The sequence below is a fragment of the Adiantum capillus-veneris genome, chromosome 8, assembly GCF_014529385.1.
Source record: "Adiantum capillus-veneris isolate H3 chromosome 8, ASM1452938v2, whole genome shotgun sequence".
NCBI lineage: Eukaryota > Viridiplantae > Streptophyta > Polypodiopsida > Polypodiales > Pteridaceae > Adiantum > Adiantum capillus-veneris.
This window is the reverse complement of record NC_140938.1, coordinates 87729357-87756553: the sequence shown is the minus strand read 5'-3', so window position 1 is coordinate 87756553 and position 27197 is coordinate 87729357. Positions and strand designations below refer to the sequence as shown.

Genomic DNA, 27197 nt, shown 5'->3' with positions numbered 1-27197 from the left:
ATTACTCAAAAAACATGGTCATATAGTTGTGCTAGGTTATTCGTGTAAATTTGCATTTATACAAACTCTTTATATCTTTCATCCCTCAACAAATGAATTATAATCACAAAAGAAGCAATTGATACAAAGCAGTGTTGGTTCTTGCATGGATCTTTGTAGCTATTGACTCAAAAGTTCAAGGGTAGACTCTTTTGGGAAGCAATGATTTCGAAACACAAAAACTTCCTCTCATTTTTTCCTTTTCTCTTCCCCCCCCCCAAACCAATAAAATATGATACCCCCTCCCTTATTTTTAAGCTTATGACATAAATTATTGGGGGTCTACCCCTAACTTATACGCTTATGTAACTTGTAAAAAAACCCCCCTCCCTTGCACTTACGTGGTGCGATAAGTTTTCCATGGTGAATTCCCCGGGCTCTCATTCGTGTGATATGGAGAGAGAGAGAGAGAGAGAGAGAGAGAGACAGAGAGAGAGAGAGAGAGAGAGAGAGAGAGATCAATTATCGTCCACGGAGGTCAGATATGACCTATAGGACCGGAAACAAAACATTACAAAGAATTCTTGGAAGCGAGGGGGTTGTGAGATACATCTTACTTAAGAACTGAGTGTCCAACAAGGGATAAATAGAAAGGAAGATAAATTGAACAAAACCTATGGAGGGGATGATGAAGAAGGAACCCGGGCTTTACCTCCTCGATAGGTTGCCTACTTCCCTATTGCGCGTGCTTCTCGCATCTTTTGAAGTTCTGTATTCTTTTGTTTGAGTTCAGCGGGTGTAAGATCTTCTGCAAACCACATTTTCGTGACCTTGAGAAGCCTCAATTGTTCAAGGAGTTTGATTTAGTCAGTCTTGGTCTTGAAGATAAGGATAGCATGGTTGGTGCGGCATTCGTGTGTAAGAGAGGCGATTGTTACTGGATCCCATTGTAGCAGGTGGATATTTGCTTGAATGCATGCAAAGGACTCATGGAACTTGAGGCCCCCCTCCCCTTTCCAGTCGCTTGGGAGCCCACCAATGCGAACATTGAGAGCGATTCCTCTTGTTGTTGCCGTTTGCATAGCGTGGATGCCACACGGCTTTCGACCTTGCGAGGCATTTCTTCTTGCACTTGAGTTTTGATTTCCTTTGTGAGGGTGGTCTTTACTTCCACCTTTTCTTCATTAAATTTGACATCCATCTGTTCTAATTCTTTCTTTTTGCAATCCTCCACTGCGGCGAGCCGAGCCTCGAAGGCCATAAGCCTTTGCTTCAGCTAGTCATTCTCCTTGCAGAGTCTTTTGGCTTCGGTTTGAAGGCGAGCCATGCTATCCATCTTCAGAGGTGTTGCAAAGACTCCGAAAAAACTGAGCTTGCCTCCCGATGATGCCTGAGTGGCCATGGGCGACGTTGGACAACCTGCTTTCCGTCAATGTGCCTCGGTGCTTAGTGAGACACTGGGCAGCGTGTTGTCCAGCAAATCGGGTGCAAGAGGTAGCAGGGCACCAAGTTTCTTATAGGCCGCAAGTTGCAGGCCATTGTTGGGTAGCAAGCTCGCAAAGGTCGTTGTCGGGCAGTAAATCAGTAGTTCTAGTTGGCAGACTAGTTGGGTTTCAAGTCTACTTCAGGTCGGCACAACAATTGGGTTTCAAGTCGGCACAGTAGCATAACATTTTGGTTGACGCTGTCGTTGAGCTTCAAGTCGGCATAACAACAGATTCACGCCAATTCAGGGCAGTAGATTCACGCCATCATCGGGCTTCAAGTCGGCATGCAGATTCTGGTTGGGGGTGGGGCGGGGTTGGACTGTGGCTTAACGCCTCCCCCAGGGCAGCCCCTCGCCCATGGGGAAACTGAGGGGGGGCGAAAGAGGGCGACAAGAGTAGAGAGCTAGGGTTTGCGGAGAGGCGGAGAGAGAGAGAGAGAGAGAGAGAGAGAGAGAGAGAGAGAGAGAGAGAGAGAGAGAGAGAGAGAGAGAGAGAGAGAGAGAGAGAGAGAGAGAGAGAGAGAGAGAGAGAGATGTGTGCGCGCCAAGCGATTGAATGAGAGAGCAGCAAGAAAGGCATTTCCCACCTTAGTGAGAGGGAGAGGAGGGGAGGGCGGGTGGGGAGCTGGGAGCCTTGAGGTAGAGCTACCTCAAAAACACCTGGGAATGACAAACTGACCTTGAAATGGAGCCACCATAATGAGACATTGGGATTACAAACTCTCTCTCTCTCTCTAAGATGACAGGAAGCTCTAAAAGCCTTGCTAATTCACATGCTCTATCGGGAGAAATTGAAGGAAGCCATCAGATTCTCGGTATTGTTTAATCAAACACCTCCAACTACAAATATGCAACATGAGGTGGATCTCTTCATAAAGCAGGCCATAGCGCCGGCACGCGAGCATTTGGATGGAAGGAAGAGAGCTCGGGGTGAACAAAATCGGCACACTCGCGGTCGTGGACGCTACATGACCCCCCCACGCTCCTACAACTCCACACCCACTCCTAGGCGTGGTCACCCTTCACCCTCTACTTCTGTGAGTAGCAGTAGATCATCTCATGGCACTCCCATTTTTCCTCCTAACCCCACTCAAAACTCTAACCCAACACCTAGAAATAGGGCTGCCTTTAGCTCTAATGTGGGAAACACTGTCAAATCTTTACTATATGATTGAGCTTTTCTTGTATGATGTAAAATTTCTTTTTGAATTTAGGTTTCTTTTTGGCTGACAGGTTTCTAGGGCCCCGCATGGTCGTTGACACTTATCCAAGATGGAAAAAATGAAAGGGATCTTCATCCCCATCCATTTTGTAAACCCCCTACTTGACTTACCTAATTGGAAACATTTTTTCAGCTTCTTCTTCTTTGGTCTAAGTGTGATCACTACTCCCCTGTGGGGAGAATGCATGCTTAGTTGGTCATTTGACCCACCCCTAAAACTTACGATGGGTAATGCCAGAGAAGTATTCACTTCGCAAGATAAACATGGATGCCAATGCTTGAGATATCCTAACGAAGTAGATGACATTTGGGGACACATCATCTCTACCAACTTGGAAACATTCATGAGTAACCCTCTCTCTACCTTATGCAAACAGGGTTTAGGACATATACCGTCAAAGTATCCTAATCTTGAACAAGCCATGAATGAACTTCACCAAGTATTAGATCACCTAATTGATAATCAGTGTATATGCTTACCCTCACATATTACAAACAATCAAGCTCATACACTATTCTCCCAATATTGCCATAGATTTCTGCCCATCAAAAGACAACACCAAACCTACCCTAATCACGATGCAGAAATAGAGGATGTCAAGCAAAAGTTTTTTATCACATGCTTAGATAAAGCAGCAAACCACCCTGTAATAATCTGCAAACACTTCATCACCACAGAAGCAAGGAAGAGACTGAATGGAAAAGATTTCCAATCTTACGAGATGAGTGTGGAGCAAACCATCTCTTCCATCTTGTCACACCTCAACCCAATAACACAACCTTCACATTGCTCACTCCCTTACATCACCACAATATACAAAAGCCACAAAAATGCCTTTAGATGGATAACTTGTGGGGCATCTTGTTGCTACTCGGAAATCTCATTACTCATGGCATGTATCCTAAAAACATGCATTCCGATCCTCAAAACAAGAGCATGGCAACTCAACCAAAAGGCACTATTATGCCATAACATCCACATCCAATCTTGGTGGATTGTTGACTCGGTATACAAATGCATTTTAAATCTCCCAACAAATGCTAAATCTCTCTTCTCGGGGGATATTAAGAAATGTTATGAAAACATCCCTCATCAAGGGAAAAATGGGCTAATTGCAAACCTCTCATGACTTATCAAACATGCCTTCACATCGATCCCTGAAAAGTTTATCTCATTTAGAAATTTTCCCACCCGATGCATCCAAGGTACATGGTCTCGTCATGCATACAAATCCGGGATTTCCTTCTCTATGGATGAGGTCATAGCTCAAAACACATGGCTAATCTCAAACATGTTCATTCAATGCCAAGGAATGGTGTACAAGCAAATAAATGGTATCCCGATGGGACTAGCATGCTCCCCTCTTTGGTGTAACTTATATCTCCACTCCCTTGAATATGATGTCATAGAACAAACACTAAGGGACTCAGATGCCCCATCAATCCTCAACAAGCTGGGTACTCCTTTCAGATACTTTGATGACATCCTCTTGATAAACTCCTCAGATCCAACTCTTTTTATGGATTTCCATAAAATCTATCCTGATTGTCTAGAAATAGAGCATGAGAAAAAAGACTCAACCAAATTTCTCAATCTCAATCTTTCCATAGACAATGGTCTACTCATCAAAAGATTGACAAAAAAAGAAGACATACCCTATCCACATATCAAATTCATAAAACGATCTAGCAATCGGCCTTCAGACTGGGCACATAAAGTAATCATCTCTCAGCTAAAACCTATCTTGTTTTGCAATACTCATCCAAAGGATGCCTCTATTGATATCAAGCAATTAATTCAAGCCTTCTGCCTTAATGGTTTTGAATGTGCCAAACTATGGAGACTAATGAGGGGATACCTTAAAAATTGCATAGCCTCCCCACATACTTGTGATCCAAACAAAATACTGCAAACTTTGGAAATTGGAGGGCACTAGTACCCCTATGGGGGGCCTAGTGCCCCCCATATTTTGGGGATATTCTTACACAATACCTAGTGTGGGTGGTGGAGGGCCTCTCTATCTCTATCTCTCCCTCTCTATCTATCTCTACTTTTTTCTCTCTCTCTCTCTTTTTTTACCCAAACACTTTAGCCTTAAAAAAGAGGACACCCATAGAACCTATTTGTTGAAAAATGAAAAGGGTTACATAAGGGATGTCGTGGGTATGCTTGGGACAAAGGATTATGGTTTCTTGGAACCAAAAGACCCCACTCTCTAACCAACTCAAACCGTTGGGACTCCAAGAATATCTCCCACTCCCAAAAAGGACCCCACCACTCTTACCAACATAACTATACCACTTCTTGGAAAAGCAAGGCATGAGGGGACTCCTCTCTATAAAGGACAAGAGAGAAAGGACAGAGAAGAAGAAGGGACAGGCTAGCCTTTTTTTGAGGGTACTACTACCACAACACTTTCACCTCATGGATTCCTCCTCTCATGTCATTTATCACTTAGAGTTCTTTTTTGCATTAGGGTGACATCAATAACAAGTGTGGATTTCTTAAGACACCTGTCTTCCACCAACATGTACTAACATTCTCATGTTTTTATTTGTGGTGATGGTGACAGGTAACATGGACATCCACTTCTCTAATTCAATCTCTGGTGATATTTTTTTGTTATTTGATACATAAGTCTCCTTATCTGAATTAATCACATGTAAAACATTAAGGCATGAATGGAACAAGAGGACTTGGTCTGAGTATATCCTGAGCAGTCATCCACTATGTTTATAGTGAATTAATGATGTTTTCTAGTTTCTTGGCAAAGTTAGTAATGGATTAATTATGTCACCTACTCTCTCTCTCTCTCTCTCTCTCTCTCTCTCTCTCTCTCTCTCTCTCTCTCTCTCGCTCTCGTTCATACTCTCTCCTTATTCATAAATTTCCATATCACACAATGTGAACATATGCTCCATGTTTTGGAGTTTTACAAGATTCCACTTCCACAATAAATTGTAAAAGAAAACACGATGCGAAGCACGACCTATAGAACTTGCACCTTTGCATTTTTCACAACCAATTGTAAAGTCCCCCCTCAACACATAAATTACTCATAAATTATGGTTGCTTTCAGACGTTAAAGATATGGCGTGATGAAATGCTCATCTACTCTCAGTGCTCTGGTCTCGATAAATGGGACTTATTAGAGACGAAGGAATGCAAATAGGAGGCTTGTAGCCTACTCTTCCCCCATGAGTCCAAAACGTTTTCCAGAAGGGATCCACGATCCAGGGTAAGAGGTTGAGGATGGAAATGAGGAAACGGGGGAGTAGCCTAAAGCAGGCAACACAAACCATGGTGCAGGAGACAACCTATCCACAAATTCTCTCTCTCTTTCACTCTCACTCACACACACACACACGAACGTGAATGTCTCTCTCCCTCTCTCTCTCTCTCTCTCTCTCTCTCTCTCTCTCATTTGAACGTTGGAACCCATTGGGATCTTGCATTGTCGCTTCAAGTTCCAACCTGTAGTTGAGCGCTCTTGCATGATGTAGCCTTGGACACGTGGACGCCTGAAAAGGGTTCGCTCCTGGTGCTCTCTCCTTCCCGGTCTTGCTTGTGCAGCATGCTACTTTTTCTTTTGCTCAGAGACTTCATGGTGAGCCACGTGGTCTGCCCTAATTCTTTTCTCCTTAATAGAGTAATATAGTATAGTATAGTATAAGTATAATATAGTACTAGTATGTGACCCGCGCGTTGCTGCGGCCAAGAAGGAGTATCATTCAATTTTGTGTAACCCCCCCTCCCCCCTTCTTATAAAGGATAACATGTGTAAGTGTTCTTTATGCATCCAATTCAAGGTAGTGAGAACCATATCTTAAATGCTTTATTATGCGCAATAATGCTTTGTGCACATTGACTTTGTGCGACAATAGAGAGTGCATAGAGAATTAAATGAACATAACAACTATAGAGCATAAATTTAAAAGACTACACATGAGAGAGAGAGAGAGAGAGAGAGAGAGAGAGAGAGAGAGAGAGAAAGGGAGATTAAAAGAAAAACAACAATCCACTTCCATTACTGTAAGTAGTCGTTGTAAGTATAACCTAATATTCGTCTCTAAAGAAGAAGTTTTTTGAAAGCCACTAAATCTTAACTAACAAAACAACTACAACTTCAGAATGACAGCCTTCGGGATGTTGCATTTGGTACTCGTAGAACCCATGGACCCACACAACAAACGCTCCTACCAAAACGACAACGCCCCTCATACAGGGTGTATAATACAATCCTCCAATTCTCATATCTATCTCTATAAGAGTATTTCGCATTGGCCGGCGAGCAATCTCCGAGCTCGCGAACCAATATGCGAGCTGAACCTGCATCACAATTCAAAGCCACACTGATATGAAAGTATCCTTGGAGTCCTCCGCAAAACTCATGCACTTCCATTAAAATGTTATCACGATAATAGTGATTCCTGCAAGCCAACTAGTTAATTACAATAAGTTCAATAACCCAAAATATATAAAAAAGCATTGTGCTTCATTGATGTTTCTTATATAACAACTTCAAAGCTTTCAATAATGTGTACTACATCATGCGTACTAAGTGGGCCTCTCCAACCAGCTGGACCTAAATGAGGAAATTGTTAGTTTGAACACCAAGCTGAAAATTTTACAAAGGATATACTTATATCCTACCATAGATAAGAAACAGCGGATGAGGAAGCATCCAACTAAATGTAGATACTGCCCAATGCCTTCTTTGACGTGGCATCTATAAATACAATATTTCAACCCCATTCAAGAAACATCATAACATCATCTTTTCATGACAATCGAAGTGTATAGAGAATTGAATACACATAGCAACTATAATATGTGATCCATATGTTGATGCAAACCAAAAGAGTACACTATTAATACCATTGAAACTCTTAAATTTGTAACAAAATCTTAGTTCTCAATCACTCATGACATGCATAAAGAGCACACAAATCTACTCGTTTATGTGTACATACGCCACAAAATTTCAACGTTTTTCACATAATGAGATGAAAAAACATGAAAAATATTGCACATATGCAACAACTTAAAACAGAGGCAGCACTTAGTTTTGACATCTTGATGCCTTTTTTGAAAAGAAATAACTCCAAATGCAATACCAATAAACCTTCAAACACTGAAAGATTTTATTTATGATTTACATTGTCCACTCCATGAAAAATGTCAAAACTCTTAGGAAACAAACAAAATAGTTAGTGGCAAAGGATGCTTTGGTGGAGTTTCAATTGGTAATATATAATAATTATAATAATAACATCCAAATTTCCTACACGATCATACATCGATGACCCTTTTGTAAAAACAATCCCACAAACTCTATCGTTTTGTTTGAACCTTCCACAGTTAGGATACATTATACATACTTTGTGGATACACATCATAACAAGGTCTCAATGGTCCTAATTGCAACCTTGAAGCTCACATAGCTAAGCATAGTTGTAATGATGGAAGCCTCTTGTCTAACTACATGCTACCTTATGTTCCCAAACCACAAAGGTAGTATCTCATATTGTTTTGACAAAAATATCATCTCAGTCAAGGACTCAAAACTTAATTTAAGTATACTCTATGGCTTCATGCCATGTAGATCAAGCAACACAAGTATAAAACCAAACAAAACAACATGTTCACTAATTTATCCTACCAACGTAGTTCAAAGCAAGGTATGCTTTAGTACATCAAGACAGTGAATCAAATTAACACACAGAAGTACGTGATTCAATTATTTCTAGTAGCCAAGGTTGAGCGTTGCTATATGGCACAGCCATCAGAAGATTGAGCCATCTTTGTCATCAATGCATTCAATCGATTTAGGTGGACCTTGAGCCGGATTACCTCTCCTTCCAGAGCAAGGACTTGGTCCTTCAGTGCATCAATTTGGATCTGGATTTCCCTATTGGGCATGTGTGAACTTTGCATTGATTCAAATTTTTGCTCCATGCGTACCAACATGTTGAATTGGTTCTCCTCAACCTGGGTCATTCCTCCATTGAAGCGTTGTGCACATAAACGCACCTCATTGCGAAGGTCTACAATTTGTTGGCCATTCGCTTGCTGAGTCACGTCCAAAACTGCTTCCAACTGTCGTTCAAAGTCCAATTGCCTAGACTCACTACAGGTAAAGAAGTCCTATAATGCAGCCATGAGTTCGTGATTCCCATCATTTACCATAGGATTAACAGAAGAGGATCCCACACATCAAGCGCTTCTCTTTGCCGCTCGAACATCGACAAACCTTGGAGGAATATACTCAATACCATCAGACTCACTCTCGATGATGGCATTGTTATTAGTGTTTTCCATAGCTGTATCATTAAAAAGTAAATCACAATGCATATAAAGGTGAATTATGTGTCAACTACCACGAAGGAAGCAATCCCTTGCACAATATTACGAACATAACATCTTATCATACAAAAAAAAAACTTAATCTACACAAAGCATAAGAGGTGCAAGTTCAGGAAAATACACAAATTCTTCATGCAACATGCATGATTTTCTCTCTTCCTTATTGCACACCTCTCTCTCTCTCTCTCTCTCTCTCTCTCTCTCTCTCTCTCTCTCTCTCAACAGAGCAACCTATATATCCTCTCACAAATGTGAGGATCGATGCATAGAATTGTTAAACAAAGATCTCTAAGATATGAACCTATTATATTGGATCCCTCAAACTCAAATAGCAAGTGGAAAACTCTACTGCATAGAATTACAAAGTCATAATAAACACCAAGACATTTAGAAATGTATCCATATCTTCAAAGAAAATTGCCTAAAATGGATCACAAACATGGCAAAGTTTTTGATATGTTTGTCATAGAAACAAACACAATCAGGGACACTATTGTGCCACAAATGATCTAAGAGGCAATATTAACGTAGCTTGCTTCATCATGCAATTGGCAATCGGCTTGGAGTTTCTCCATTCCTAAATTAAGAACCGTTTTTCCATCCCAAGGTTGATTATCTCCTGGATTAACAAACAAAGGTAGTAAAAAGAGAGACTTTTTTTGAAATAATACAATCAAAGCTCCAAACACAACAATTTACACGTACCAGTTATTGTAGCTATGTATGGTATTGCCAAACATGCAAGTTATTTAGGCAAGTAGATTTGGTAGATCAAGTCAGCAAACCTAGAACTCTGGAGGTACTCCCAATCATTGGGAATAGAGTATCCTTCATATCTAGCAAACCACTGAGCATCATCTTCATCTTGGAAAGACACACACTCCTTCCTTACCGAGTAGACACCGTACTCAACATCGGAGGAGTATGCCAGAATACACAATGGAAAAATATCGATAGATGACAACTTCCTAAGATTCGTAACACATAAGGAAACAAAAAAACCATGAGTCTTACTTTATGCCAAGTGAATTCCTAATTTCAAGCGCACACACCTGGTCTTGTAGTGCTTGCGGATGGTCCTAACAATTTTTTCGTGCGGCAAAGGTGCACACCAAAAATGTTGCTTTGCTTAAAATAATGGAAAAAAAATCAAGGTCCCAGAGATAACACAATAAGTACATAATGTCTTAATGGTGGACAAAAACATACCAAGATGTGGATGATCTTCCACATTCAATGAAAAGGACACCTCGGAGATGTAAGAAAACTGATCCATGATCTATATACCCAAATGGAAACCAAAAAATAGACAATGTTATGGAGAAAGGTAGAATATTAATTCATGAAATATTTTATGATTTGAAACATATACAAAGAAGAAGACAATGATGAGAAGGATTGGAGCCTTCATATGGCATTGATTAATATCTCATGGTATTGTTAGTGCAATTGTTTTGTAAATTACATCAACGTCATGTAGGAGAATTTTCACTTCGACAATTGAACGTGCGCGTGATAATGCAACATACAATTGTCCATGAGTAAAGACCGGTGTCATCAGGTATAGGCCCAACATGGTAATGCTTTGACCCTGTGACTTATTTATCATCATATAGAAAGAAGGATTGGAACCTTCATATAGCATTGTTTAATATCTCATGGTACACAATGTTTGTTGTTAGTGTAGTTGTTTTGTTTACATCAATGTCACGTAGGAGAATCTTCACTCCAGCGGCGGCTGAACGTGCACGTGACAATGCAACATAAAACTGTCCATGAGTGAAGACCGGTGTCACCAGGTATAGGCCCAACATGGCAATGCTTTGGCCCTGTGACTTACTTATCGTCATACAAAAAGCCAATCTAACTGAAAATTATCTCCATCTAAGAACAAATGGCAACTTTGTACCAGAATGCACAGAACATATTTGAGGGATGAAAACCCGAGTGCCAACCCGTGTACCTATAATAACTTCTGCCTCCAAAACTCTTGCATGAAATGCCTTGTACGCCAAGCGTGTCCCATTACATAGACCTCGCTTTGGATCAATGTTCCGTAGTAGAATTATTGGGGCATTCATCTTCAACTCCAAGCAATGTGTTGGAAATCCACCACCCATGGTGAGACTATTTAAAAACTCCACAAAGTATAAGAAAGGATCTTGCATCGAGTTTTCCACCATAGAGTCAGCACTAAAGTATTGCACAACATCACCTTTCATTGTGTATAGGGCCTTAGCATTGAGAATATCAACTTCAGAGTTTTTTGAAACAAGGATGGCCCGCTCTTTGAACTATTCTGCATGGACCACATCTTTATCAATTTTTGAAATAGATGCAACCTATCAAATCATCCAATAGATATGAAGAAAGCACCATGTGACGGGGGATTTCTATCATTTGTTCATCACCAATTGTCAAAGTCCCATTTCCTACATCCATAAGCCATTCTCTGTAGGTAGAATTTGCAACATCACCGCCTCCCACACGCATGTTATGTGCCAATTTAAGGATCTTCACATGATTCCATAGGTGCGATCGACAAAGTGTAGCATCAACAATGTCAGCATGCGCTCCCTGGAACACCATTGGTAAGATCTGTCTGAAATCTCCCCCAAGAAGCAACACTTGTCCACCAAATGGATTTCATGAGCACATGATATCTTGCAAAGACCTGTCCAAAGCTTTGAAGGCATATCGATGCATCATAGGAGACTCATCCCACACAATCAACTTGCACATTCTAAGCAATTCAGCAAGTTGACCCTGCACAGGGATATTGCATGTGCTGCAACTATCAAGGTCCAAGGGTATCTTGAATCTAGAATGTGCAGTGCGTCCATTTCGCAATAGCAATGTTGAAATACCAGAAGATGTTGTGGACAATGCAACTTCTCCTTCTCCAAGCACGCGTGACAACAAACAATTATACAAATAAGTTTTCCCAGTCCCTGCAGGACCATCTAGGAAAAAAATAGCCCCACCGTCAATAGTCAATCCACGCAAGACTGTCTCAAAAGGAATTCTTTGGTCTTCATTTAGAATCTACTCCATTTCATGTGACACGGATAGTTCTTGTATTGTGTTAAGGCATTGCTCTTGGAAAATCAAGCTATTTTCATCACGTGTCACAAAGCGCTCATCAGGCATTGGAATTCCAGGAAATTCAGTTAGAGTTCGTCCAAAAGTACTAAGAATGTTATGCAAATCTCTCAACGCATACCCTTGAGCAACTTGTGTACATCCATCTAACGACTCATATCTCATCTCCAACATGTGTTGATAGTCCTCAGACAAAAAAACATCGAAATCTTTCCCACAAGAGAAGAGGGGAGGAGGGTTCACAAAACAATAGAATGGTCACAAACAAATGTCTCAATTGCAAGCCTGTATGTGTACTGCAAGCTTCCTCCATGCATCCGAACCATTCCCCATCATCTTCCAAGATACCCCTTGCAATGCATGCTACCTTGAATGTTGGAAACAATACACCATTTGCGGAGCGTAGATCCTCAAATGATTTACATCCTTTACAAATAGTTAAAAGCAAACAAACATAATATTATTCACCTGCACAGGGCTGCACAAAATACATCCGCCCAATAGTGTCCCCACGACGTCTCTTTGTCCATTTTTTGGAACCCGAATTCCACACCCACTTTTGAGGAAAATCAATGTACAAACTATCATATGCATCAGGATTCTTCAAGTTGCATGTGAAGCACTCTGTCAAAGTGGCCTTCTCTGCATTGTCCCTTTGCAAGACATCATTAAGTATATCATTATCTCGAAAAGTCACCATTTGACCAGCCGGAACATGCACACTCAATCTCTGAACAACTGGTGCGTCATTGTGCAAAGGACATTCAAAGATTCTCCAGCAAGCCTCAGATGCAAATACATAGCGGCCATCTGTGTACATGTCTATCTCATCAATGTTCTCCCTTTGTGTATCACGTATCGATGTATGGAATCTTACAGTTGCCCTATCATGCCCCTTGTAGATGTACTTATAGACATACTTGACAGCTGAAATTGTAGAGCATACCTCAACATTGATATGCGCATTAAATAGTGTTGACAAAAGAGGATTATATGGCACAACCCATCGGTTATCAATAGTAGAAGCCCTAACCTTGGCGGTGAAGCCATTGTTTCGTCGCACATAAATGGAGTAGCCATTATTATCCATGCTTGTTTGCTCACAAAATGAACGTGGATATTTTCTAATACACCGGCCATCAACCATGCAAGGAGATGAACTATTGAACTCACCACATGGTCCATGAATGTTACAACTAACAATGATATCATTTAGCACTAGAAATCGATTTTTATCTCCCAGTTCTACACAAACCAACTTGTCATACTCAAATGTTGATTGAGGTTTACATCGAGGATCTAAAATCAATAATGTATGAGAATGTGGCAAGCCTCTCTTTTGGAACTCCACGACAGTCATGTAAGCCACCACTTCCCAAAAATATCTTTCTTTAAGATATACTTCATCATGCTCGAGTGTTCCAAGAACAAAACCCTGGTGGTTATGTCTGGTCGATCAGAGGAAACCTATCCTGGAAGTAGTGCCTCATTTATTTATGGCCATTTAGGGTTACATGTGAATGTGATAAATAGGTCTGGCTTTCCCTTTGCACGCGCAATTGCCATTGCATCTTGATACAATTGGTACATGTGCCGAGGGCCGCCTATAAAAGATGAGGATAAGACAATTCTTCGACCTGCAGATCGTCCAAGTACAACATCACTCCCAGAAAAATCCATACAATTCTGCCCACAACGTCTTTTGATTTGTACAGACCCATGCATGATGACATTCCTCAATGGCACAATGTGCATCAACCATAAATTGTTGAAGTAAACGACCCCCACGAAGCAAGCATGACTCCGTATCAGTACGAACCTGTAGTCGATATGCATAGTACAATCTTTGAGTGACACATTGTCGGCCAGCCAAGGCATCCAAAGGTCCATGCACATTAGCATAAGGAAGCTTGATATGCCATCTATCTTCTCCCCGTGGAAAGAGAAGAACATACAATAGTGGCATGTACGACCTGTGTAGATTTGAAATCCTTTGCAGCCTTCCATTTTGACAATGTATCACAATGTCTCGAAAGGCCAGTTGTTTGTACATCCCCTTGACCTGGCATAATTGCAGCAACCTCATTGCCAACAAGTATCAAGTACTGCCTGGAAGTATTTCTATTCTCACAAATTGTCATTTTGATCTTCACACCAGGATTGTCACGTAACATTCTACCAACATCGTAGAAGGCATTCACATATGGATTACATGATCGCATCATCACTGATAATGCTTCAAGAGTGGACAAATTCAAACCATCCAAGGCACTCATACGATTCTGAACCTCATGCTCAGTATCATATACATATATCTTTGCAAATTTTGGCACCCCTACTTCGTGTGGTAGCAAAAAACCAATTCGATGGTACACACCGCCATGTACATGAAAGCAATATGCACCATAACTACCCATCAATGTCTCATCAATGGTAGCTCCAAGAGATGCAAATGCCATCACACTATTGTAACTCCTGATGTTTCTTCTGAAGGACCTACTCAAAGCATCACTGTTATTGAGTAGCCTCTCCAATACATCTGGCGGTCTTGCAAGAGGAAAGAGGTATACTTTCGCACCTTTGCAACAATATTTTCCCAAGACGTGCACCACAAAACTCACAGAAGGAGGACATGGTTTCCGTATGATATGTAGGCAATGAGACATGTATCAATGGTAGCATGGAGGGGTTCGTATACATGGATAAGCATGTAGAATGCTAGCAATTCCTCCAAGTAAGGTGTCATGAACATACGGGACCTGTTCCTCATATTGAGCATCTATGGGAGGGAAAGTGTCCGTCATGTTGATGGCACTGCTCTTTTATGTTGGAGGTACGTTGCCTTGCCCGTTGTTGACGATTATCTTCTTGTCGCATCAAAACATGAAAGAGTGTGTTGTCTTCGTCCTTGTCCTTGCATTACTATTTGCAGAGGGACTTGTGGAATTGCAACATCACCATGGATAGAACCCTCCACAAATGTGGAGGGACTCCTACCACGACCATGGTCATTTGTTAAGCATGGCAAGGCATTACTTGTCAAGTATACCGTATGTTGGATAGTGAGTTGTCGTCAATAATTTTGTGCAACCTTTTGGCATGCACGCACATGAGAGGAATGACTTGGAGATTCACAAAGACAAAGGAATTTGTCCTCATAAATGCTTCTGTCAAGCAACAGAGAAAACACTAAGCTCATAATGAGTGCATAAGTTTTATCATTTTAGTTACTACCAAATGCAAGCATGAAATACCCTCAATACATCATGGCTACCTACATGAAGAAGAAGAGGAATCTTAAAGTTTGGTAGATTGGTTATCAGAGTTTCTTGACCTGTTGCAATAAACTGGCTCTCCCAGCTCCCTCTCCATTTTTGACTGCTACGCTAAGAGCAAGAATTTCAAGGGGTCTTGCTTGTCTCATGCAATATTTCTCAGACAACCTAAATGAGGTAAGGAGCTCTATGTTTTCCACTGTAGTATGAGGAAGCGCTTGGGTTTCCTTTGAAATAGCAAATGTTGGGGTTAGTTTTTGGCACAAATTTTATTGACCGCTCTGCCTCTCTCTCTCTCTCTCTCTAGATAGACACACACACACACACACACACATATTTATATATACAGCTATATGTATGTGTGTGTGTGTGTGTATATATATATATATATAAATATAGATATATATCCCCCCCCCCTCTCTCTCTCTCTCTCTCTCTCTCTCTCTCTCTCTATCTATGCTTCACAATGCTAGGAATTGGATCTGCCGTGTGGTTTTTTTTTTGAAATACAGAAAGACTTTTATAGTAGGGGATGTTGAGATGAGGTTACATTTGGCCTCTTTTATCTCTCTCTATGGTGCTAGAAAATGTGTTTATCATGGCTACATACATTAAGTGGGAGAGGAAGCTTGAAGTTTGGTAGATTGGTTATTAGAATTGCCTGCCCCGTTGCAATAGACTGGCTCTCCCATTTCCCTCTCCATTTTTGATAGCTATGTTGCCTGTGATTAAGAGGAAGAGTCCAATTGATTGACATGTGGACGTGTGAAGGGGCCTTCTTTGTCTCATGCAATATTTCTTAGAATAACGCAAATGAGGTAATGAGCTCTATGTTTGCGACTGTAGTATGAGGAATTACTTGGGTTTCCTTAAAAAAGAAAATATTCAAGCTAGTTTTTGGCACAAATTTTCTTGATTGCTCCACACCTCTCTCTCTCTCTCTCTCTCTCTCTCTCTCTCTTTGCCTTTGCTTCACAGGGCTAGGAATTGCATGTTCCATGTAGTTTTTTAGAAATATAGAGTCCCTTTTGTCATGAGCGTGAATCATGCACTTGCTTGATGTTAAGAGATGTTGAGATGAGGTTCCATTCGACCTCTTCTCTCTCTCTCTCTATGCTTCATAAGGCTAGGAATTGCATGTTTCATGTGTTTTTTTAAAATATAGAGCGGCTTTTCTCACGATTGTGAATCATGCACTTGCCTGATGCTCAGAGATGTTGAAATGAGGTTCCATTGGGCCTCTTTTAGCAGTGCAATATGTATAATCAATTTAGACATCATGGCAACGTGATAGAACGTAGGTGTAGTAGTCCAAATGGCCCCGAAGGCTATGGTGCAAAGGTGTAGAGAGGTTTGCCCTAATTTATTGTGCCCTATGTCATCAGTGCTTTGAGAAAAAGCATTGTCACCCTGAAAGATCGGTTTACTGTATTCTTGCCTAACAAATTTTAATATGGGAAAACTACCAAAATACCCCTCTAATTTGTGGAAATTCCCACCTATGAATTTCGAGATCCACCTCTAAAATTTTACCTCAAGGCGATAGCACCCACGAAAGGTGATAGCACCCATGAAACTCTTTAATGTACAAATCTCCAAATATAGCAAATGGTTGGCCTATTTCATTGTGTCCTTCGTCATCAGTGCTTTGGGAAAAAACATTGTCGTCCTAAAAGATCGGTTTAGTGTATTCCCGCTTAACAAATTTTAATACGGAAAAGTTACCAAAATACCCCTCTAATTTGTGGAAATTCCCAAAATACCGCTCAAATTTAAAAAATACCCTTGTATTCATTTTGGTAATTTTCTTCAAGATTTCCTAGTCTTAATTCCTTTTTGACAATTCAGATCCGTTTTTGAGTGCTTAGTATGTAATTTGACACAAAGTACCTTGCATAAGAAGGGTTTTATGTCTAAAAATAACGAATCTCCAAAGCGTACATAACCAACTCAAATTCTAGTTTTAGCATCTTGTATGATAGACAATTAGTCTTCTTATGAAAAGCTACAAAAAAACAATCGTTCGAGAAATTTACTCTCTCAACCAGGGTATTTTGGTTTTGGAAAATTTGAAGGACATTTTGGGAATTTATGACAAAATATTGGGGATATTTTGGAAATTTTCTTCAAGATTTCCTAGTCTTAATTCCTTTTTGACAATTGAGATCCATTTTTGAGTGCTTAGCATGTAATTCGGCACAAATTACCTTGCAGAAGAAGGCAATTATGACTTAAATTCTAGTTTTAGCATCTTGTATGATAGACAATTAGTCTTCCTATGAAAAGCTACAAATTTTCTAATTTTTGGAGAAATTCACTCTCACAACCGGGGGTATTTTGGGAATTTTGGAAATTTTGGAAATTTGAGGGGCATTTTTGGAATTTCCACAAATTAGAGGGGTGTTTTGGTAATTTTCCCTTTTCATGTTGACCTTAAGAACACCATAAGGTGATCGCACGCACGAAACCCAAAGGAAAATGCAATGGCAAAAAGACCGGTTTAGAGCAATCGCAAACACGAAACAGAAATATAAATCATTGAGAAAACCTTTAAATCTAACTTGAGGGTTCATCGCCCTAAATCCACTCACTCCTGTCACCATCGCTTGCCGCTTGCCTTCGCTAGTTGCTTGCCAATTGCCTTTGTCTTTGCCGCTCGCGAAGTCCCTCCCCACCTCTCTCTCTCTCTCAAGCACTCGACCTGCATCCTAGTCTTAATTCCTTTTTGATAATTGAGATCCTTTTTTGAGTGCTTAGCATGTAATTTTGGGAGAAATTCACTCTCATAACCAGGGGTATTTTGGGAGTTTTGGAAATTTGAGGGGCATTTCGGAAATTTCATCAAATCAGAGGGGTCTTTGAACCTTAAGAACACCATAATTAAGAAATGAAAAGGCACAAATTACTACCTTGCAGAAGAAGGCAATTATGACTTTTCATTTTGACCTTAACAATTGAAAAGGCACAAACTACCTAGCAGAAGAAGGCAATCATGACTCAATTAGTCTTGTATGATAGACAATTAGTCTTCCTATGAAAAGCTATTTTTTGGAGAAATTCACACTCACTCCCAGGGGTATTTTGGGAATTTCCACAAATCAGAGGGGTGTTTTGGTTATTTGCCCTTTTCAACGGCAAAAAGACTGGTTTAGAGCAAACGCAAACACGAAACACGAAACACGAACGTAAATAATGCATCGAGAAAACCTTAAAGTCTTACTTGAGGGTTGTTGTTCGTCCCGCCTCCCACGCTTGCCACTTGCCTTCACCTCGTCGCTAGTCGCTTGCCGATTGCCTTCACCTCGTCTTTGCCGCTCGTCTTCGTCGGTTGCCTTTGTTGCTTGTGATGTTCGTGTCTTACCCACTTGCCGACTGGAATGGCAAGGAGTCTCTCCCCACCTCTCTCTCTCTCTCTCTCTCTCTCTCTAGCAAGCACTCGACCTGCTATTCAACATCTTGTCGTGTTGTTTCTTAGTCGCTCACACACGCACCCACTCAGTAGATCGAGGACCTCGACGACGCTCTGTGAGTATAGAAAGAGTATAGATTCTCCTTTTGCAGTTGCGCACACACACACACCTGGACGTTTAACTGCACAGAGAGAGAGAGAGAGAGAGAGAGAGAGAGAGAGAGAGAGAGAGAGAGAGAGAGAGAGAGAGAGAGAGAGAGAGAGAGAGAGAGAGAGAGAGAGAGAGAGAGAGAGAGAGAGAGAGAGATGCACTACATCATTTACCTCAATAGGCGCTCAGAAACCTCATCCGTAACCTGCAGACATGAGAGGTAGCACACTGATGTACCAATTGTCAAGCTGATTTATCAAAAACCTGCCGTAACCTGCAGACATGAGAGGTAGCACACTGATTGCAGGCAATCTCTGCAACAACGCACACACGAAGTTAGGAGAGGGCTATTTTGCAGATCTACAGATTGCGCCCAGTTGAGATACCTCCGATTCGTCCAATGCAAACAGGGCATTTGGTGCCTTGAAGAGGAGAGAGAGAGAGAGAGAGAGAGAGAGAGAGAGAGAGAGAGAGAGAGAGAGAGAGAGAGAGAGAGAGAGAGAGAGAGAGAGCAACCTTGTCCGCATGTCCACCTTCAAACCACCTCTCCTTCTTAACTCTAGGACTCTCAGAAGACCCCTGAGCAAGGCTGGACGAAGCCCTAACCTCTCTCTCTCTCTCTCTCTCTCTCACACACACACACACACACACACACACATACACACACACACAGTCATGTAACCTGTAAGTAGCTGCATTATGCCCTCTCTCTCTCTCACACACACACAGACAATCATGTAACCTGTGAGTAGTTGCATTATGCCCTCTCTCTCTCTCTCACACACACACATGCGCAATGTACTCTCTTTCCAGGGCGTAGCAACAGGCTTGATTGGTCACATGCACACTCATCAAGGCATCATCCCGGGATGCATTGATTAGTCTTTTATGTTAGCAAGGAATTTGAGTGCAACACCTTTTCAAAGCCAAACAAAAGAAAGTTGTTTCATAGCTTCCAAAAATAAGTACGTGGAGGGGTTCTTTGAGCTTGAAAATTTCAAGCTGCATTATAAAGAGTAATAGAAGATAGACAGTATAGATAAATTTTTTTGGCAAGCCTCTTTAGATTAAAAATTTGAATTGTTAAATTAGATCGAACGCACAGACCATTGCAAGGCCAGGAGCTCGCTCGCTCTCTGTGTCAGAGGTCATGCCAGGCCTGCCAGCGACCGGGCCCACACAAATGCTTCAATGCGAATGAGAGCGAGACATGCAAAGCTGGCTCAGGGCGGCCTTGAAGTTACCCTCATGGCACCGTAGCTTCTGCCATTCTACAGCAGAGTGGAGGCCAAGGCTACAGGCGATTGCGCGACGCAAGCGAGGGTCTGGAGGGGCAGTAGCTCACAGAGCGCGTGGCCTTATCTCTGCTGTTATTTGCGATGGCATGCCCAGCCAAACAAGTGGTGCCATTGCCCCGAGTAGCAGCTTGCTTGTTTTTCTCAAAGAAGAGGAGGTTTCCTTCTGCTTTAAAAAGCTGGGCCACCATGTATTCATGTCCACTGTCTTCATCTTACACGTCTCGAGCAGCTTAAAGCCACTTGTGGAGACGTTGGAAGAGCGTGTACTGCCTCGTACGGTAAGCTCTCACTTGCCCTCAGATTGGAATTCTGTTTTAAAGGACAAAGCTTGTACTGTATGGGGTAGGTTTTACCTGCTCATGATACTTGTTTAAGGTACATTCGTACCTTCTTGTGCATGCATGTATGTGTAAGGTTACCAGACGTGAAATGTTTTCTGTGGTAAGAAGATGACAACAGCTGATACCTACACATGGAGACATGGATTTCGCACACTTTCCTCAACCATGAGAGCTTACTAATTGTTACTACTTTGAAGAATAGGATTGTCTTTAAAGCATCACCAATGATTGGAAAAATTATTCTTTGACCTTTTTAAGTTCACTATGTCACAGTTTTGGCACCCCTTTCTGTTTGCAATACTATGAATGTTTTCTTCTAAGTGACTAAAACTAACGAAAGCTGAAACATTTAATCCTTTTTTATATCTCTATACAAGGTTGGGACATTAAGTTGGTTGACATTATCGTGCGATTGACTCGGTGTCTTTGCCTACTTGCTAGTTTTGTCAGAGTGATCAAAATGCAAATGTGCTCAATGCCTCGTAGAAAAGAAAGAAGTTATGGTGCCATGTTTTTACTTACAATGTTCTTAGCTACCATTCTTTTTTGCAGGTTAATTTTGATAGCTCTGGTAGAATTACAAATCTTCGATTCATCAGGGTGCCTGCTGGTATTAAACTCAAGTTAAATTGCCCAGTTGTGATTGTAGGAGCCAAGGGTTGTGCTGGCATCTTAAAGGGTAATTTTTTTTTAACATCGTAAAGGACAATGGTGTGTGTTTGGTTCTTTTATTGAAAGATTTTACTGTCCAAGAGAGTCCTTGTTGCAATTCTCTCAAGTCACACTTGTGTCATTTTTTTTGTTGATATTTTTCAGCTGATGTTAAAGAGTGTCTCCAGCTATCTGGAATATCTATGGAACAAACCCAATGAAAGACAAGTGACTGAAATCTAACCATTCATCAAAAGCTAAAATCATAACAAAGCAATTTTTGTGCATTTTACGTTCTTCGCCGGCTATATGTCCTTGTGATATATATCAGAGGGATTTCCAAAGAGCAACATTATGATGACCCTCAAAAATTGTCGGTACTAATCCTCCTAGTTCTCTAGACACCCCTATCTAGGAAGAAGGGAAAAACTTGGCCCTTTCGGTATTTCTTTTTATATTAATTGGTTCAAAGTACAAGAGAGTGGGTCAGAATCCACTCTCAGACTCTGCATCCAGATGCTTTGAGAAGTGAGGCCCTCACCACTAATTTAAAGGTTACAAGGGATGCTCAAAAGCAGAGCCCCAAAAGCTTCAAATCAAAAGCAGCTGCGTTCTCTCTCTCATAGAGAGTCAAATACTTGAAAGCAAAAGCATTCTCTCTCTCTTCCTCATTGCATAGAGAAAAAGCATGATTTGCGTCGCTCATCATTAAAATAATTTTTTTTTTCCAGCCTCCGCGATTTTCGGAAATTAGGGTTTCTGCTGTCCGCCACTCATCACTTTGTGACATACCCCCCTCTTGAAAGCATTGTAATCGACCGCGATTATGCATGCAAAACTGACCAAAGCCATAAACCGTCTTAGCAGACACTGACTGTTAGTACCTACGTACTAGGAACACACATCTAGCACATGTACAAAATCGACAGTCACATCACACGACATCACAGGACACCACCAGACATCACATGACATTCAACATTCATTCGGATCTTAGACCATGATTTATCGGCAATGTAGGTAGCAATCACATCTAGGTCCAATCGAGACCTCATCGATGTCCGATTGACTAACCCCTATTGCAACCATGTCTATTCGAGATCAAGTAGAACAAAATGCTGCAGTCATTTCGTCTATCAGTTCCTGCACTCAAAAGAAGTGAAGAAACAAATCAGTATCATTATCAAGAATTCCATTTCATAAAGTCATCTAGCAGAATACTGTCAGCTCTTAGTATCCCTGAAGCATAAAGAGACATCAATGACTTTAGTATCAAAATCAAGGCATCTGTTGACAAAGGAGCGGAGTAACTCCTCTCTTGTGCATCCCACTGCATGAGATCTTCGGCCAAGATGAATTTCTTGGTTCCGTTGGAGTAGACTATGCTAAACCAAAACGTCGAGGTAAAGTTTCACAATCTGAGGAGTATCTGCTAGGTCCGCCTCCTCCATCCACTTCGCATCAAATGCAGGATAGTTCTTGAACTTAACCAAGAGCCGCCTTTGGACTTTACCTTTCTTCGTATCGTTATGTGCCAAAATTTGTTCAGGAACAAGGATCTCCTCGTTTTCTTCCACTTCGGGTTGCTCATTAGGCTCCCCATCATCAGGCACATCACCCTTAACAGGTTTCAAGAGACTCACATGCAATGCATTGTGAATCCTCCAAGTATCTGGCAGTTTCAATCGGAAGGAGACATCATTATCTTTTCAGTAATCTAGAAAGGGCCATAGTATTGCATACGAAGCTTTGGAAAAAGCCTCTCCTTTCCCTTTTTCTTTCGTAGGCGTGCCTTCTCAAAACGTAAGAGCACCCAATCATCCTCCTTCAATTTCATGTCGCGCCGATGGCGATCTGCTGCCTTTTTCTGTCGTTCTTGAGACTTCTGCAAAGTCTTGCGAACCTTGGCAAAAGCCGTATCCAGATCTCGCGAATATTCATCCGCTTCAAATATCTAATCTTTCGTGCTAAGGAAGGATGGAACCTTCGCAGCACTGTCAACAATCTCACATGGCGTCTTCCCCGTCGAAGAGTGTATCGTGTTATTGTAGGCGAATTCCACCAAAGGTAAGTTCTTTCCCATTGAGTCTTCTGATCCGAGATACAAGACTTCAATAAATCTAAAATCACTGAATTGGCAATCTCAAATTGCCCGTCAGTGTGGAAGTGGAACGATGACGAGAACTGCAATTGCGTGCCAATGTTCTCCCAAATTGCCTTCCCAAACAAACTCATAAATCTGGGGTCTTTGTCGGAGACAATTGTCTCAGACGTGCCATGTAATCGGAAAATCATCGTGATCATTCTGTGTTCTCGGGAGATCGAAAATGAAATCCATTTCAATACTTTTCCAGGGGCGGGTGGGTATGGGTAAAGGCTTTAACAATCCCTGTGCCTTATGCCTGTCAAAATTGACCTTCTGGCTTACTAAGCAACTGCGCACAAACTCTTCCACATCCTTTTTGAGTCTCGGCCCAAAGAAGTATCTCTCTACCCCCTTCATGGTGGTAGCAATGCCGCGGTGACTCGTAAAAGGTGGACAGTGGCATTCAGTCATAACCTTTTCCCTCAACGGTTGTGTAACGCACAATATAGTCTTTTTCATCAAGTAGCCTTCCCGAAGGGAGCATCCAGCTACTCTCTCCCCATCCCGTATCCGTGTGAAAATATCTGCAAAATCTGTATCTGTGGCATACTGATCGACCATATCCTCGAAGCTCCTATGATGTATCGCGGAAATAGCCAGATTCAACGGCTTCCGAGACAAAGCATCTGCCACCAAATTCTTCTGTCCTTGCTCATGGACAATCTGGAAGTGAAACTGTGACAAGATGTTCGCCCACCGCATCTGCTTTTCCAAAAGCTGCTCTGTGACAAGAAGTAGCGCAAACTCTGATGGTCTGTAAAGACAGTAAAATCCGCTCCGAGTAGGTAATGCCGCCACTGAGTAAGAGCATGGATAAACGCCAAAAGCTCTTTCTCATAAATCTGTGCTGTCATCTCCGGCCTAGAGAACAATCGGCTCTCGTAAGCAATGACATGGCCTTCTTGCATCAAGACCGCACCCAGACTACGACCATAAGCATCACAAAATACTTCAAATGACTTTTGCAAGTATGACAAAGTGAAATCTGGTCCTGTAGTTAATTTCTCTTTCAATGTCTGAAAGGCAGTCACCTCTGTGGATCCCCACAAGAAAGGGACTCCTTTCTGTATCAAGATATGCAAAGGGAAAGCAACCTCTGCAAACTTTCGAATGAACCGTCTGTAGTACGAACACAGTCCCAAGAAGCTTTCAACTTCATGGACATTCTTCAAATCGGGCCAATCACAGATAGTGTCTATCTTGGCCGGATCCATTTGCACTCCTGTTGCTGAGACAAAGTGTCCCAAAAAGTGTATCTCTGGTAGGAAAAATTCACTTTTCTTTGCATTAATCACTAACTTGTGATCTCGTAATGCCTGAAAGACCTGAAGCAGATGATCTCTGTGTTCTGCCTCATTCTTGGAGAAAACAATGATGTCGTCAAAGAAAGTGCCAACAAATAGCCTGTACTCTCGAATAATCCTGTCCATCATCCGGTTAAATGTCGTAGGAGCATTGGTTAAGCCAAAAGGCATCACCAAAAACTCAAATAACCCAAAAGTCGTCCGAAAAGCTGTCTTGTAGACATCTCCTGGCGCTATCTGATCTGATGATATCCACTCTTCAAGTCAATCCTGCTAAAGCACGAGGATCCCTGTAACCTGTCGAGTATATCATCGATCCTAGGAATCGGAAATCTGTTCTTGATGGTGATTTTGTTGAGAGTGCTATAATCGATGCACATTCTCCAAGATCCGTCTTTCTTCAAAACCAACAACACTGGAGAGCAATACGGTGAAGTACTAGGCTGGACAAGACCCTTTTTCCAAGAGGTCTTTCACTGGGTTCATAATCTTTTCATTCTGTACTCGGCTCACACGGTAAGGTGGCCGATTTGGTGGCGTGCTTCCAGGTATCAGATCAATGGTTTGATCTTCATGCCTTCTGAAAAGTAATCGGCATGAGTGTGGAGAAAAATCTTGGCGTTCTTTTGATCAGGTCAAAAAAAAATTCAACCTATATCCATTGTTCAGTTCTCTCCCAAAAGAATGAGTAAGAAACTGAAGTTCATCAAGTACAATCTCTAAGCCCTTTATTTATCAAAGTCGCTTTCTCGCCCGATAATCGACCACGGCGTTGTTCTTGTGGTACCAGGGAATCCCTAAGAGAACATCACAACCCTCCAAATGTTAGGTGCAGCGGAATGATTGTTTGCGCTTTGCTCAAGATGAGTGCTCCGAACTGTGCTCAAGGTTCCTTTTAGTTCTTATGGAAGGGAGAGCCTTCCGTTCTTAATGGAAAGTGCTATGATCACAACAAAGTGAATGGACACTGTGCGTGCGAGTGTATGAGATTGAGAGATAGAGAGAGAAGAGAAATACGACACCAGAGACGTAAAACCCTCCTCCGAAGGCCCCACTCTCGTCGGCGAGAGTGGTCTACTTATGATTGCACAATCTGGTACAAATGGTATGCATGAGACTGATGCAAGTCTAGGCTATGCCGATGATGACGACGGGGATGATGAAGTCGACCTAAGGGCTGAAATCTGCAATCTTTCTATTGCTGTCCAAAAACGCTCTGGGCTGAAATCTACGACTAGTCCAAAAACGCTGATTCGGGGGCTGTTTTCTATGGGTCTTTGTCGCTGAAAATCTGCAGGTTTAGGGTTGAAAACTGAGGTTCCTAAATGCTGAAAACTGAGGTTCCTAAATGTTGAAAACTGATGTCTTTACCGAGCTGAATTTGCTACTTCTTGTGGGCTGAATCAGCAAGTTTTCTATTGCTGAAAATCCAAAACGCTAGAGATTGAGGTTGACCAAAAACGCTAGCTGATCTTGCATCTCCAAAAACGTTGGGCATGTGAAAAACGCCAGGCATGTGATGGTCTTTCCGACGACGATCTGAGGCAAAAACGCCAAGGGGCTTGGCTTTCTGGCAATGAAAGTTGTTGAAAACGCTAGGGATAGGAATTTGCTGCTTGGAGAAAACGCCAAGGCTTGGGATGAGGCTTGGAGGGAATCCACCAAGGTTTTGTTGAGAAGTTGCCTGTTGAGCAAGGTGCTCTTGCTGCCTCTTCTGCCATTTAGTGCTAACTTGGGTTTGCTTATATATAAACTTAGCAAAAGTGCCCTACCTACTTTTGTTGGGAAGTCACTTAAAAATAATAAGTGAAAAATGTCAAAAATAGGAAAAATAGGCTAAATGCATTGGAAAATTCCCCTAACTGATTCTGATGGGAATGCTTATGATCATGCTGTGTGCAACCAAAGGATATGCATCTACACTAGTGACTGGGAATGCACGGTCTACGAATAGACTCACAAAAGTGCCAGATCACTTCTAATCTAGACTGACTGGACTTGACGGAAACCCTGTTATGGTGTAGCTTGTCCACGGACACATAGGGTTGGACGTGTCACGTGACATCCCCTCCTTTTCAAAGTGAGGTACTGGTACCGAATTGTATGGCGTCGAGGGAGATCGCCATTAGTATCTGGAATCCTGGAAGGGACTCTTCGTCGGTCCACTCTGATGTGTGGGTCGTGCGGTACTTGAACTTCATAAAGGTCTGCAACGCTTGCTTCTTTGGGCCGCGCCGAAAGCGACAAAGTCTTCTGAGTCTCCTTCGATGCTTCAACTTCGTCTAGAGTCGTGCTTCTTCCTTCTTCAAGAATCTCCATGGCTGAAAATTCTTGAAACCACTTCCAACACAAAAACATGAACATACCCATTCCATGTAAAGTGAGTGGAAAAAATCTTGTCTTCCTCACAGAGTGTGTATGCAATGTAGATGAACATAGAGACGAAGTGATAAACCGTTCACCAAA

General features: G+C 41.7%; 2 protein-coding genes across 3 annotated transcripts in view; one reads left to right on the top strand and one right to left on the bottom strand.

Moving 5' to 3' along the window:
• Nucleotides 1-5192: 5192 nt before the first annotated feature.
• Nucleotides 5193-13516, bottom strand: LOC147452511 (uncharacterized). The gene is made up of 10 exons (XM_086519265.1): nucleotides 12625-13516; nucleotides 12423-12582; nucleotides 12180-12316; nucleotides 11729-12062; nucleotides 11431-11656; nucleotides 11018-11348; nucleotides 8942-9011; nucleotides 8542-8818; nucleotides 6912-7017; nucleotides 5193-5335 (listed from the first exon to the last, which is right to left on the bottom strand). The coding sequence occupies exons 1-10, from the start codon at nucleotides 13514-13516 to the stop codon at nucleotides 5193-5195; spliced, it is 2676 nt and encodes an 891-aa protein (XP_086375391.1).
• Nucleotides 13517-20067: 6551 nt separating this feature from the next.
• Nucleotides 20068-27197, top strand: part of LOC147452510 (uncharacterized) — a 29119-nt gene continuing 21989 nt past the window's right edge. The window contains exons 1-2 of one of the 2 annotated variants that reach the window (XM_086518958.1): nucleotides 20068-20567; nucleotides 21183-21309. In XM_086518958.1, the coding sequence (XP_086375084.1) occupies nucleotides 20202-20567; nucleotides 21183-21309 (493 nt within the window). In that variant the 5' untranslated portion in view covers nucleotides 20068-20201. The remainder of the gene's footprint in view (nucleotides 20568-21182; nucleotides 21310-27197) is intronic. The other variant, XM_086518957.1, reaches the window with a different exon arrangement.